General features: G+C 43.0%; 1 protein-coding gene across 8 annotated transcripts in view; it reads right to left on the reverse strand.

Moving 5' to 3' along the window:
* DHX35 (DEAH-box helicase 35) overlaps nt 1-14,724 on the reverse strand; it is a 102,546-nt gene that overhangs the window by 26,112 nt on the left and 61,710 nt on the right. For all 8 annotated transcript variants that reach the window (XR_012089429.1, XR_012089424.1, XR_012089423.1 and 5 more), the window contains 5 exons: nt 13,676-13,753; nt 12,113-12,242; nt 8,693-8,774; nt 6,431-6,502; nt 2,855-2,966 (listed from right to left, as the gene is read on the reverse strand). Coding sequence is in view for 2 of the 8 variants with exons in the window: in XM_073006614.1 (XP_072862715.1) it covers nt 2,855-2,966; nt 6,431-6,502; nt 8,693-8,774; nt 12,113-12,242; nt 13,676-13,753 (474 nt within the window). In the remaining 6 variants the exon portion in view is untranslated. The remainder of the gene's footprint in view (nt 1-2,854; nt 2,967-6,430; nt 6,503-8,692; nt 8,775-12,112; nt 12,243-13,675; nt 13,754-14,724) is intronic.

The raw sequence follows: 14,724 nt of genomic DNA on the forward strand, positions 1-14,724 counted from the left end.
GACATCCATGGCCTTAGCTTGGGGATGGGAGATGACGCCGTTGTGCCTGTGGGGCCATTTTTGGTGCTTGTTTCTGGGAAGAATGTTGAATATAAACAAAGCTGACTCTGAACCATTTCAGGCCTCCACACAGGGTGAGAGCAACATTCCGAAAAACAGCAGTGATGGAAAGTCTCCAAAGGTGCCAGGAACAGAGCTGCAAATGATCTGTGGGTTGTGGATGGTTGCGAGGCACTGCACTGTGTTCAACAAAGGAACATCTACCGTACATGGGCAACCCCTGCAGATCTGGAGGCTCTCTGAGAAATCAATCTGCTTTGGACAAGTTAATAATAGAAGTGCCCTTGGACTATACAGTTAAGAAATAACACAAGTTTCTCTGTGGTTTGGGGACCATCGCTATACAATGAGGTTGTTGTACTAGGTGATTTCTTTTTTTTTCGACAGAGTCTCGCTCTGTCGCCCAGGCTGGAGTGCAGTGGCATGATCTCGGCTCACTGCAGCCTCCACCTCCTAGGTTCAAGTGATTCTCCTGCCTCAGCCTCCCAAGTAGCTGGGATTACAGGCACATGCCACCATGCCCGGCTAATTTTTGTATTTTTAGTAGAGACGGGGTTTCACCATGTTGGCCAGGCTGGTTTCGAACTCCTGGCCTCATGTGATCTGCCCGCCTCAGCCTCCCAAAGTGCTGGGATTACAGGCGTGAGCCACCATGCTCAGCCGCACTAGGTGATTTCGAAAGGTCTGTCACAGCCTCTCTAAAAATACTCTGATGACAGTGGAGGTGATGGGCTTAAAAAAAAAAAAAAGCCATTTGGAGAGAAGAGACAGATGCAGAAATCTGGGCTTGTCATTTTCTTCAAACTTCTGAAGCTATTTGCTCTTTAATTTTGTGGGTTTGACCTAAAGAAACTGGAATTTTGAGCTGAGAAGGGAAAATGACTCAGCTTCTGGGCTAATTCTGTTTCCAAGAGTCTAAATGAATCCAAGACAATTTCAGGCTTATCCTTCTCTGGCTGTCTGCATCTTCTCACTCGAACAGGCACTTTGACCACTGCACCATTCCTCTTTCAACCACTAGTTTACCTTTCTAATCCCTTCTCTTGGACTCCTGAAGTCTGCTGCTTTCCACCTGAGAGGTTTTGAAGGAAAAGACTTTCTTTCACCAGGTTTATTCTTATCAACCTAATTCAGCAAAGACAACACTCTGCATTTTTATCAGTCCCTGCAGGCTGATGTGCTTTCTAGCTGAAATATCTGAATTGGGATGTGTGAAGAACTATAAAGGCGTGAAATGGTTTTTGTTTGATTAGATAAAAATTAAATATTATAAAATTTTGAGAGGGCAATTTCCCTTGACTTTGCTGGAGTGGGAGAGATGGTGGAGATTCTTCCATTTACAGGATCACAAATTCAAATGTCTCCAAGAGTGGAGCAGGCAAGTAAGCAAGTGGGGCTGTGGCACCTGGCGATGTCACTGACAGCAGGCAGCCACCCCTAAGCCCGTGATGCCACCACGCAGGAACTCAGGCTTAGTGTTACCAGACTAAACATGTCTTTCAAGATAAACTAGAAATTCATGTTTAATATGAAATCTCCCAATTTTTAAATGTGACAATCAATTCAAATAACGCTTTGAAAACACTGTGTAGTCCAATTCTGGCCCTCATGGAGAAAAAGGTTTCAGACTTTCCCTTCTGCTGTAAACAACAGTAAACTTGGGCAAAATATGTAAAGCAAGTATTTTCAGGCAACAAACAGCACAGGGCTGTAACCCTTTTTAAAAAGGAGCTGGGCATGGTGGCTCACACCTGTAATCCCAGCACCTTGGGAGACCCAGGCGGGCAGATCACCTGAAGTCAGGAGTTCAAGACCAGCCTGGCCAATATGGAGAAACCTTGTCTATACTAAAAATACAAAAATTAGCCAGGCATGGTGGTGCACACTTGTAATCCCAGCTATTAGGGAGGTTGAGGCAGGAGAATCACTTGAACCCAGGAAGCAGAGGTTGCAGTGAGCTGAGATTGTGTCACTGCATTCCAGCCAGGATGACAGAGCAAGACTCTGTCTCAAAAATAAATAAATAAAAGTAAAAAAGGAACTGGTGGGCATGGTGGCTCACACCTGTAATCCCAGCAATTTGGGAGACCAAGGCAGGAGGACCACTTGAGCCCAGGTATTCGAGACTAGCCTGGGCAACATAGTGAAACCCCATCCCTAAAAAAATTTTTTTTAATTAGCTCAGGCCAGGCCTGCTGGCTCATACCTGTAACCCCAGCACTTTGGGAGGCTCAGGTGGGTGGATCACTTGAGACCAGGAGTTTGAAACCAGCCTGGCCAACATGGTGAAACCATGTCTCTACTAAAAATACCAAAAAAAAAAAAAAAAAAAAAGAAAGAAAGAAAGAAATGAGCCAGGCGTGGTGGCACACACCTGTAATCTCAGCTACACGGGGGCTAAGGCAGGAGAATCGCTTGACCAGGAAACGGAGGTTGCAGTAAGCCATGATTGTGCCATTGCACTCCAGCCTGGGCGACAGAGTGAGACTCTGTCTCAAAAAAAAATAAAAATAAAAATAAAAGAGAAATAGTTTGGAAGAACAAAAGGAGAAAAAGCGATACCTTTTTTTTTTTTCTTATGAGGTTAGGGGGATTTATTTTTAATTGCACTTCACTATGAATTAAACGCTAGAGTGCTTTCTCAGAATGTTTTGGGGATATGGTAATAGCCTTTCCACCTATGCATCACTAGGAGGAACACACATAGGGCATTAAGTTGGAGAAAAAGAGTACATTTAAAAACATGGAGAGGCTGCTAACAGGTGGCTGGGGCACAGGCTCTGTTCATTCCTACCGTTCCTTGTTGATAAAAGTGTGGAGCCAGCTCCAACAGCCAGGCCGATTCAATGGCAGTCACATCTCTCATGTAATACTTGGAGGTCTGTATAACTTCGTTATAGATAACCCTGAAATGAGAAAGAAACATGAGCTAATTTCCCCCTCTTCTGATGACAGTCAGGAACCACCCTCTTATGATGACAGTCAGGATCCACAGTTACACATGCTGTTTCCTTTAACAGGTTCTACTCCATGTGCCAGACACTGTGCTAAACACATGCATTTATGTCGCTCACCAAAGCCTTAAGACCTACGTGCTGGGTAATGGTCTGTCCATTTTTCAGATGAGACTCTAAATCCTAAATGACTTCTGGGACATCTCAGTTATCCATGAAGGACCTTTCTGGATCCTGCATCTGCATTTACAGAACTCTGAACTGAGCCTAATGACTTTATTAGAAAATGCAGAAATAGAGGCAAAGGCTTGCCTGATTCTGAAAGAGGCTGGGAACTGACTGTAAAGAGACACAAAGGAATTTTCTAAAATGATAAAAACATTGTATAACTTATGTGGGTCCAGGTTACATGTATACACATTTGTCAAAACTCATCTTGCATTGTAAATAAATTATAAAAAATGTTTCTGAGGCTCAGGTAATAGACAACCAAAGAGCCAAGAGCAGGTGTGCATATGAGTAGATACTAGTTTCCAAAACATCCCAAGTGCTGATTCAGGGCTTCCCGCGTAACTATTAACACACCAGCCACACTGCGCTTCCCTACTCCTCAAAAACCAGTAAACGAATCTCAGCTGACGAAAGGAAAAAGGAGAACCCCCTGCAAAGTGGCCGTGATGGGGGAGCCCTTTCTTTGCCACCTGAACGGTATGGCGCTGCTTCAGGCTGGCTCTATTTCCCCAACCTTTCTTTGCCCTTCAGAGCTCCTTAGGAATGAAGCAAGAAAAAGAAAAGCCTTTCTCTTTTAAGCAACTCCCAAATTTAACCACCCAAAAGTCAGCAAAAAAAAAAAGGATCTAAAACTGAGGTTTTGCATCTCTCTTGATTTAAAAAAGTAATTTTTTTTTTTAAAGGCTGGGTCTCGCTCTGTCACCCAGGCTGGAATGCAGTGGTGCAATCATGGCTCACTGAAGCCTCAACCTCCTGGGCTCAAGCGATCCTCCTGTCTCAGTCTCCTGAGCAGCTGGTACTGCAGCCATATGCCACCATGCCTGGCTAATTTTTTTTTTTTTAAGAGTTGAGGTCTGGCTATGCTGCCCAGGCTGGTACTGAATTCCCGACCTCAAGCAATCCTCTGGCCTCAGCCTCCCAAAGTGCTGAGATTACAGGTGTGGGTACTCTTCAAATTCTCCTGCACACACGAGTGTGCATATCCTGGCCACATTAGTGTCGTCACTGGGTAACATTTCTAAACCCAGAACTGACCAAGGTGCTCTCAACCTAAGAAACTTCTAGGTCTGCACTGGCTACAGGATAAATCTGATTCCTTGGTCTAGGGAAATAGAACTCAAACTTTACTGCTCAACAGAAACATGTGGAGGGCTTGTTAAAATGGAGTCCTGGGCCCTAGTCCAGTTTCTGACTGAATGGAACTTGGCATGGCCTGAGAAGCTGCATTTCATACAAGTTTCCAGGTGATACTGATGCTGGGCTGGAGACCATACTTTGAAAGCTGCAGTTCTAGGGTACAAAGTGTTTGACCACAGACCTTCTTGCCTTCAAATCTACCGCTGTCTTCTCTCCCTCTCTTCACACATGCCCCACCCTTTTTCCCAGGGCTTCTCCATGTTCCAACTGGAGAAGGACAAATTGTTGTTGTCTTTAAAATTTCCAACCTGGGCAGGGCACAGTGGCTCATGCCTGTGATCCCAGCACTTTGGGAGGCCAAGGCAGGCGGATCACCTGACGTCAGGAGTTTGAGACCAGCCTGGTCAATGTGGCAAAACCCTGTCTCTACTAAAAATACAAAAATTAGTTGGGCATGGTGGCACACACCTATAATCCCAGCTGCTCAGGAGGCTGAGGCAGGAGAATCACTTGAACCCCGGAAGTGGAAGTGGAAGTGAGCCAAGATCACACCACTGTACTCCAGCCTGGGCAACAGAGTGCGACTGTCTCAAAAAAGCAAAATCCAATCCATGGTTGATCAGTACTTTTAATCAATACTTTTTATTGGTAAAATACAATATAAATGAATTCTAGAAAAATGAAATTGTAAACAAGAAAAATGTAAGTCCCCAATTTTTATTATTAACTTGGACAAACCTAAACTTAACTATTGAAATGCCATAAAGATGTCTAAAGACAAACCTAAACTTAACCAATGAAATGCTATAAAGATGACTCTAGACTTCTGTGCTTACCTCTGTCTTCCCAGGCAGTGTTACAGAGCAGTACCATTTCATAGGCCACCCATACTAATGATTCCCCATTTTCCAAACGTAAGAGGCTCCTTTATGTTCCATGGCTCTGGCCCTGCTACTTCTCTACCTGGAATGCCCTCTGGGTCCTTTCTGCCTGAACACTCTTGTTTCCAGGTTCAGATGAATGTTATCTCCTCCATGAAGCCTGCCCTGATTCTCACTGGCACATGATATGCCAAGCCCAGCACTTCATCCACGCCACTAGTAAAGCCCTTCCCCCAAGGTAGCTACTCTGTGTCTGTCTCTATGTCAAAACTGTGGGCTGGGGCCGGGTGCAGTTGCTCACGCCTGTAATCCCAGCACTTTGGGAGGCTGAGGTGGGTGCATCACCTGAGATCAGGAGTCGGAGACCAGCCTGGCCAACACAGTGAAACCCCATCTCTACTAAAAATACAAAAATTAGCCAGGTGTGACTGCACACATCTATAGTCTCAGTTACTCAGGTGGCTGAGGCAGAAGAATCACTTGAACCTGGGAGGCAGAGGTTGCAGTGAGCCAAGACAGCACCACTGCACTCCAGTCTGAGCAACAGAATGAAACTCTGTCTCAAAAAAAAAAAAAAAAAAAAAAAAAACAAAACAAAAACCTGTGAGCTGGGATCCCAATTCATCTCTGCATAGCTGTGCCTCGTGCAGGGCTAAGCATCTAGTCAGTGGGTGAAAATGAATGTTTGCTTAGTGGATGAGTGAGTAGACAAATATCACTGTTTCCTTAAGGAGATCTTTGCCAGAGCAGAAATTCTTTTTTTTTTTTTTTTTTTTTTTTTGACATGGAGTCTCGCTCTGTCACCCAGGCTAGAGTGCAGTGGTGTGATCTTGGCTCACTGCAACCTCTGCCTCCCAGGTTCAAGTGATTCTCCTGCCTCAGCCTCCCGAGCAGCTGGGATTACAGGCGTGCCCATCGCGATCGGCTAATTTTTGTATTTGTGGTAGAGATGACGTTTCACCATGTTGGCCAGGCTGGTCTTGAACTCCTGACCTCAGGTGATCTGCCCACATTGGCCTCCCAAAGTGCTGGGATTACAGGCATGAGCCACCACGACCGGCCCAGAGCAGAAATTCTAGAGGCAATGTCAAGAAATACGTACAGGAGAAAACCAAGAACATGGCCCTGCTCAAAGCAGGCACAGGCTAAGCAGCAGGACATGCTTACCAGCGAGGCGGTTTCTCTGCATAGAGGACTGACGCAGGGTGTATGTGCAGCTCATGGTCATCACGGATAGTCCTTGGGACATAGAAGAATTTTGTCTGAAGTACATTTTAAATACTTACAGCAAGACTTTCCCACAGATATTTTTAATACTACCAAAAAAAGCATGCAGACTGAACTTGTCACAAGCAAAACAATTATCTCCATCTTCTCTTATAACCTTTCTCGATCCCTCCCCGGCTGCCACCCCAGAAGTCAACAATAAACCATGTGGAAAAGAGAAGAGGAGAAAAGCAACATCTGGACACTCAAGAGAAAACATTTGGGAATAAAATGCTCTGCCTATGTTTATATGTATCTTCTGCAGGTGCTCTTTCAAAACAATTTCCTTTGGAATGGAAATAATACATGTGATTTCTTCTATAATCTAAAAAGCAAAGTTAAATACTAAAGATAATGACTATAGGAGGACGTAATGATAATGAAAAAAGAAAGCTCACAGCCGGGCGCGGTGGCTCATTACTGTAATCCCAGCACTTTGGGAGGCCAAGGTGGGCAGATCACCTGAGGTTGGCAGTTCAAGACCAGCCTGGCCAACATGGAGAAACCCTGTCTCTACTAAAAATACAAAATTAGCTGGGTGTGGTGGCGCATGCCTGTAATCCCAGCTACTTGGGAGGCTGAGGCAGGAGAATCACTTGAACCTGGGAGGCAAAGGTTGCGATGAGCCGAGATCACCCCATTGCACTCTAGCCTGGGCTATAAGAGCAAAACTCCGTCTCAAAAAAAAAAAAAAAAAAGAAAGAAAGCTCAATACTGGACTATTAATTTCTCTGAAATAGTACTTCCAATTCCAACTCAGTAGAATGATCTGTTTCTTGGGGGAAACGCTTCAAGTGCTGTGAGAGCGCCTCGTCGGCGCTGTAATAAAGCCAGTGTTCTGGGGTCCTGGGCTGTCCTACCAGGTGGTGGTGAGCTGATCAACACTAAATGTTGTCTCAAAGGAATGACTAGCCTGGAACCTCCTAGGTAGCCCACATTGTTGCTGAGGACACTGATAAAAGAATTTTCTAAACACTAGTCGAAATTGCTAACTCTCCAGGAGAGTGGGAGCAATCAAGATGACAAGCTGGCAGCACTCCTTGGGAAGATCTCGGGCCACTGCGGGGGTCACCTCCACATGGACGAGTTGCCTCAAATACAGACAACTCAGGGTGGGGAGGTGAGCTCATACAATGGGCAACTGAATCATGATACTGACAGGCCACAACATGCCTGGAGTAACAAAGAGAACAGACTAGAGATCAATGTAAAGTGCTATACTGCAGTTCAAACAGTCGGCTACTAGGATACTAAATGGAGCAGATCCGGCTGCCAAAATTAAAAAAGGCTCACTGCAATTCTGGACTCATTAACAGGAGCCCAGGACAAGGAATCTCTTGGCTGACCTCAAGATAATAGAGCAGTAATATTTTCTGAGGGAAAAAAAATTAATGACAAAATCACACATAGGAAGAAGAGCTGGGGAGAAATTCTTTGGAGTGTGCTCTTATTAAAGAACAGAAAATGATAATAGCTATACTTTAAGCAGGCTACAGTGAGGTTATGAAACTAAAATGAGCCAAAAGACAGACTAAAAGTAACAATTCAAAGCACTGGAATGATTAGTCTGGAGAAAGGAAAGCGAAGCTATGCTGAGTTTTCACTGCATTTGAATATACTAAAGACCATTAGGAAGGCATCAACGATCAGTGGTTTTCTGTGCCTAGAAAACGGAACTGGAAGAATCAGGTTATGTAGCAGGAGGCACATGAGCACATGAGAAACACCTGGCTACCTCCAAAGACACCAGACGTGACCACACTGTACCAGGGTGGGTGGGGACTTCAGTCCTGCAGATCTCTCAAGACATGATAAACTAGCCAACTGTAGAAGTAACTTATCTAGGAAAGATTACTTTTAATGGTTTCTTCAGGTCATGTTATTCTATCATTAGAATTGAATTATTACCAGCCTCAAGATGTAAAATTGTCATCCTTCTAAAACATACAACATATAGATGAGCTGAAAGTGTGAGAATCATTTTTAGGAAGTCAAGATATTTTGCTTAAAGCTATGTCGCTAACCTCAACTCAGTTTTGGAAGGAGACATGGTAGAAAGTAAAAATAATTATGTAATTACTATCTCTGCACAGGTTTCTGTGGGGTCTGGGTCATTTGTAAGACTATTCCTTTAACAAATGACTTCACCAAGTATCGTGTTACCTATAAGCTCCAGTAGAATGAAACCTCGCTGCATTGGCGAAGAAGCCGGAGACAATGCACCTCAGAACCGGATCCGGATCACCTACACAGGCAGCCAACAGACAGGCGGGTGAGACCCTTGCCTGCCCTATGCTCCGTGTGCTCTAAGGCACAGGATCCACTCCCAGGACCACCCCAGACTGCTTCAAGCCACCTCGAAACCCTCCCCTGAACTGGCTCCAGCCCTGCCCTTCCGGCACTGTCTAAGGAGGTCCCACTCCCCACAACCACTGCTGAGAACTATGGTGGTCTGCTCCTTGAACCTGGGACCCCTCCAACCTCCCCTAAGCCACACATGGCTGGACCATGGCTTGGCACTAGAACCTAAGAGTGCTGCTCTGCAGGATGGTCAGTGACCTCAGGACTCCTTTGTAAAAGAGTGTGATATGGCAATGACGCTCTTTCTATAAAACACAAACTGGAAATACTATACAACGTGACTTCTGTGGTTGTGAGCTAGTGTTTGAAAATTGAAGTAATTCTTCAAAATTTTCAAATGTTCCATTTTAACTGTTGTTTCTATTGCTACAGCTAACATCTTCCACGAATAAGGCTTCCCCACTATTAGATGATGTCCATGGGATACATTCCAAATTGTTTTGCAAAAGGCTAACAATTTGTTATTTTTGTCATTAACGACATACCATATCTCATCAATTTTAAGACTCCCTCGTTTTCTAACTGTAATTCACTGAAACTAGGATAGCATTTTACAATTATAACTGGCAGCATTTTTTTTCCCTTGGTGATACATAAAATGATGTTTCTTACACATGATGGTATCTTAGATCCAATGGAATATAGCATGTTGGTAAGTAAGTTCCCTAACGGTGGTACTATTTCCAAAGCCATCAACAATATATAAAAATGGCAGTTTCACTGCATTCTTACTAGTAATGTTTTGGCAAAAAGGGTTACCTTCTTTTATGTTACATTTATTTGATTACTATTGGCATATTTCTTCTTTTGTGAATTTTTTGTTCTAATCCTTAGCCCATTTATCAACCCGAAAACTGTTTTTTCCTAACTATGTTAAATAAAATAATTCTGGCTGGGCGCAGTGGCTCAAGCCTGTAATCCTAGCACTTTGGGAGGCCGACACGGGCGGATCACGAGGTCAGGAGATCGAGACCATCCTGGCTAACACGGTGAAACCCCATCTCTACTAAAAAAAATACAAAAAACTAGCCGGGCGAGGTGGCGGGCACCTGTAGTCCCAGCTACTCGGGAGGCTGAGGCAGGAGAATGGCGTAAACCCAGGAGGCGGAGTTTGCAGTGAGCTGAGATCCGGCCACTGCACTCCAGCCTAGGCGACAGAGCGAGACTCCGTCTCAAAAAATAATAATAATAATTTTATAATAAAGTTTTTAATTTTCATCTCATGACTGCTGAAAGTATCTTTCACTAATTGCTTTCTATTTTTTAACACTCAGATGTTTTAAATTTGCATGTAATTTATTTAGTCTCCATGATTTTCTATATTGTTCCTAAGCACTGAGCTGATAAATCTCAAATCTATATGTATAACTATGATCTAATCCGATGCCCAGTCTCTTCTCTCCTATTGTCCATAAGAAATTTCCATGTAAAATATGCACTCTAATCAGGGGTGATACCACTTCTAAAGGGGTGAAAACTGGTTCTTGGAGGCAGGGGCAGGGAACTATCTTAGATACTACAATGGCCTGTGGCCCTCCAAAGCTCAATTTTACCCTACAAAATCTTATTCCTTAGTATTTAAGGATTTAATTTCTCAGGCTGGGTAGAATTTAAATTTAACTTTTCTCCTGGGCAGAGGTCTGATAATGAAACACAGGTGAAGAACACCAATTGCTAAAGTAAGGCTGTCATCTACCTGCTGGGTGACAGGCATTTGACCAGCTGCTCTCCAACTGGGTGCTCCTTGTAAGCTTCCTGTTTCTATCAATGACTCCAACATGGCTCAATGGCCCAGGTTTCAACTCTTCCCTCTCTTGTGAGCGTATTCACCCATCAAATATTCTCTAAGCGTCTAATACACTCCTCACTCCAAGCACTTGTCTCCAGTCCTCCATCCCTAGAGTACGCTTTGCCACCATTTTCTAATTCAACCAGACTCTAAAGCGTGACCGGACTCCCACCACACCTCAAGGAAGCTGCAAGACTTCCCAAGCCAGCCCTCTCTGGATTCCTTCTTCCTGGCATTCCTTCCACATTTTCCAGCACATCTTCTATGATTACTAAAGTATCTACTACTTTAACTTCTAAGAGGACTGATAATCTCAGTACTTTGTCTATTTGTATGAATCTCTCCCTTCATTGCACTGTTCCCTTAGAGTAAAGGCCAAGACTCAGTCATTGTTTAATCACTTACTCTTAGTATAAAGACAAAATAAGACTGAAATGGAACCACCTGGGCTCAAGTTCTGACTCCACCATACCCTCACTGTGTAACTTCAGCAAGTTATATTTTACCTCTTAGCCATGCTTTTCTCACCTATAAGAAGGGGAAAAGAGCACACATTTCACAGCGCTGTTGTGAGCATTAAATTAATAAACACATGGAACACTCAGAGCGCTGCCTGGCCACTTATAAGCACTCAGGAAATGTTACCAAGTACTAATGGTGCTGAGGAGGTGGCTGAGTACCTGGCACACAGTAGGCTTTCAAGCTGACTGCTGAGGCGGGTGTGTCACTTCCTTAAAACCGTAGACTTCTGAGCCACACACAGGTCTGGCTCTCCTCCTCACCAGCTGCATTGTCCCGAATTTAATCTAACTTCTCCCTAGGATCTTATGACTAATTGTAAATGAGGATAATACTGCCAACACCTCACAGAGTGGGAGATTGAGCAAGAGAATATTTGGAGAACCCCTGCCACAGTGTAACCTACCATGTCCCTGATTAACAGTAGTCACTGTCACTGCTAGAGGCCAGAGACTATGTCTTATATAGTACTTTTCTGTCTTACCCTTAGTGACTGCATAGGCTAAACACCCAGCACTTGCTGTAATAATACTTGTCGTTGAAAATAAAATTTAATTTTTATGTAATAGCTACTAATATCATCAACCAAAAAGTAATTTTTCTTGCAAAGCCTACATGGGAAAATCAATGACATGATGTGCACTGATGTGACTGTTAATGATTCTTAAGTATTGTCATGGGCTATGAAATTCCCTTAGTAAGAATGCCCATCAGAAAGAAAAATGGACCTCCTTGGAAAAAATATGTAACTTGACCTTTAGATTTTCATAGACGCAGGCAACTCAAAATATAAAACCCAGCGTTGTTACAGAGCACGCCACGCTGCCTTACACCAGCCCAGCATGAAAACTTCAGGAAGACAACTCAACAGAATGAAGCAAGGGAAGTCACCAGCTGGGACAGTTTCTTCTCACCTTCACTAGACTTCTTGGGCACTTGAAACTTGACAAGAAGCTTTTTCAATTGTTCTCTTACAGTCGCAGCTCTGACAAGACCCTTGTAATTCAGGAAATGTTCCTGACACCATTGAGAGTTCTTATTGTGCTACAGAACAACCCAGAAAGAGGGAGTTAGAAAACAGACGTGTTCTCGACTAAGTCTATGTTGTAAAGATCATTCTTCTCTCTTCCCCCATGTGCTGTTCAATGGCATGAGATCTAAAGATTGGAACTGGCCCTTTTTTGCCCCATCTCTCAAAACAGATATTAACAACCTTGCACACATCCGACTGCTGTGCAACCTCACTCTTTGCACTAAAGAGCAAATGAGAACTTAATGATACGTAGAGATGGTTTCGATCTTAAATACCTTCATTAGAGGTAAACTATCAGAAAGAACCACTTCTCCATGCGGTTCTTTGTAAATCAATTTTTCTTCTTTGGTATGCTTGAATTTATCACTTTATTATACTAGAGGCCAACAATATGACACTTGCCAATGTAGAAATAATTTACAAATTACTATTATTTATCCCCAAAGCATGATTTTTCTATCAATAGTATTCAATTTTTTCTGAATAAGTATGATCATTATGTCTTAGAGTAAATTATTGCTGTGGAAATGTACCTCTGAAATTATATTGTAAGTTAAAGTGCTTTTAAAAAGAAAATGTAATTAAAGATATTCCAGGAAGGCAACCATAGAATAACACAATGTAGACTTATACCCACTTTCTACTGGTAGAGAAAGCTTCAGATTACAGATGATACATTGTGCCTGTACAAATGAATTTTAACTGATTTAAGCCGTAAGTCTCAATAAGAGGTGAATTTCTTCTTTCTGAAAACGTTTCACCAACTGAATCATCTCCTCAAATCACTGGTAAACAAAAATTTAGTATTTCTTCACTTCTAAAAGAATATTTAAGAAATGACTATTAAAAATCTGAAATACTATACCCTTTCTTTTATGTAAGGTTTCTTTTTTCATAATTTTCATCACCTTTATTAACAATTTTTATGGGAACTTTAAGCTGTATTATTTGCTTAGTTTTAAAGAATATTAACAATAAAAAATTAACATCACTTATAGCTAAATACGGGTGGGATATGTGAATATGCACAGATCTCAACTAAATGTCTTCTCACGGCATCTGGCATAGCTTTGAAGAGTCAACCCAGGACTACAAGTTGCTCTCAGAAAATGTAACAGAACTTCCTATTCAAATGTTGCCTTTCTGTCCACTACGCGGTGGATATGAGACGACGTGAGGCAGGGCCACTGGCCTGCCACTAGTGTACCATATCTCCAAGCAAGGGAAAGCAGTGAATGATTCCCGTGTTCTTCTCAGCAATACAGCACCACAAACTCAGGCAGAAAGCCCAACCCACCAGTTAGAAGTACTGGCAATAAATCTAAAAGGAAAATCAAGGGCTCTCTTGGCCATTCCTTTACGAACTGAACTTCTGGAATCCTCCTTCCTAGATCACCTCCAGAAGGTGGTGTGTTGAGGTGGCACTTCGAGCAGTTGTGCTTACTTTGATAAATGCTTCATATACATTGAGCATAGTGAGGTGGTCGCCCTCCTCCACAGCAAATTTACGGTGCACTCGAATCTGGAAAGAATAAAGCAACATTCAGAATTTGACTCTTGGCTGGGTGTGGCGGCTCAGGCCTGTAATCCTAGCATTTGGGGAGGCTAAGGTGGGAGGACTGCTTGAGCCCAGGAGTTTGAGACCAGCCTGGGCAACATAGGTAAACCCCATGACTACAAAAACTAAAAAAAAAAAAAACAAAATTAGCAGGGCATGGTGGTGTGTGCCTCCAAGTCCCAGCTACTAGGCCGAGCTGGGAGGATTGCTTGAGTCCAGGAGCCATGTTTGCACCACTGCACTCCACCCAAAGGAAACAGAGCAAGACCCTGTCTCAAAAGAGAAAGAAAGAAATTGACTCCTGTGAGCCTTTTGCACTGGGAAATAATATTGCACGGTGAATAGCGTGTGGGTTATGGATTCAGAAAGAACTGGTTTGCAGCATTCTAGCTCTGCCATATCCTGAAAGAACTCAGCTTGGTTACTTAAGCTTTCTCAGCCTTGACTTCCTTATCTGTAAAATCAGGAAACTAAACCTATCAAGACTGCTGTGGATTAAGATAATTTACTATAAAGTATCTGGCAAAGAAATTTGATAAAATGTTAGTGTTCTCGTCCCTCTGCTCCTCCAGGTTAATTAAAAACAAAACTAAACAAAAACAGACATAGGCATCTGGGCAAAGAGGCAGAAAAACTTTGTAATCTATAGTTATACAACTGACAAGGAGGATTCCAACAGTCCCTAAGAAAGTCTCTCTCCTCCTCATTACACATACAAATTCAGTCCCTCCATGCATAAGGCTCCTGATTCTCTGACTCTCAAATAGGAGCTGACTTTGAACTCATCTTTGACCTAACTCTATCAGTACACCTTATGTCTGAGTATCTAACTCTTCAGTATCAAAACTTCTCCTTCCACCTTTCCAGTGTTCACTCAATGAGTCATTGCTGATGCCTGCGCCTTAGGTGGGGATTGGATCTCTCTAGCTTATAAT

Source organism: Chlorocebus sabaeus, chromosome 2, assembly GCF_047675955.1.
Source record: "Chlorocebus sabaeus isolate Y175 chromosome 2, mChlSab1.0.hap1, whole genome shotgun sequence".
In the NCBI taxonomy this organism is placed as follows: domain Eukaryota; kingdom Metazoa; phylum Chordata; class Mammalia; order Primates; family Cercopithecidae; genus Chlorocebus; species Chlorocebus sabaeus.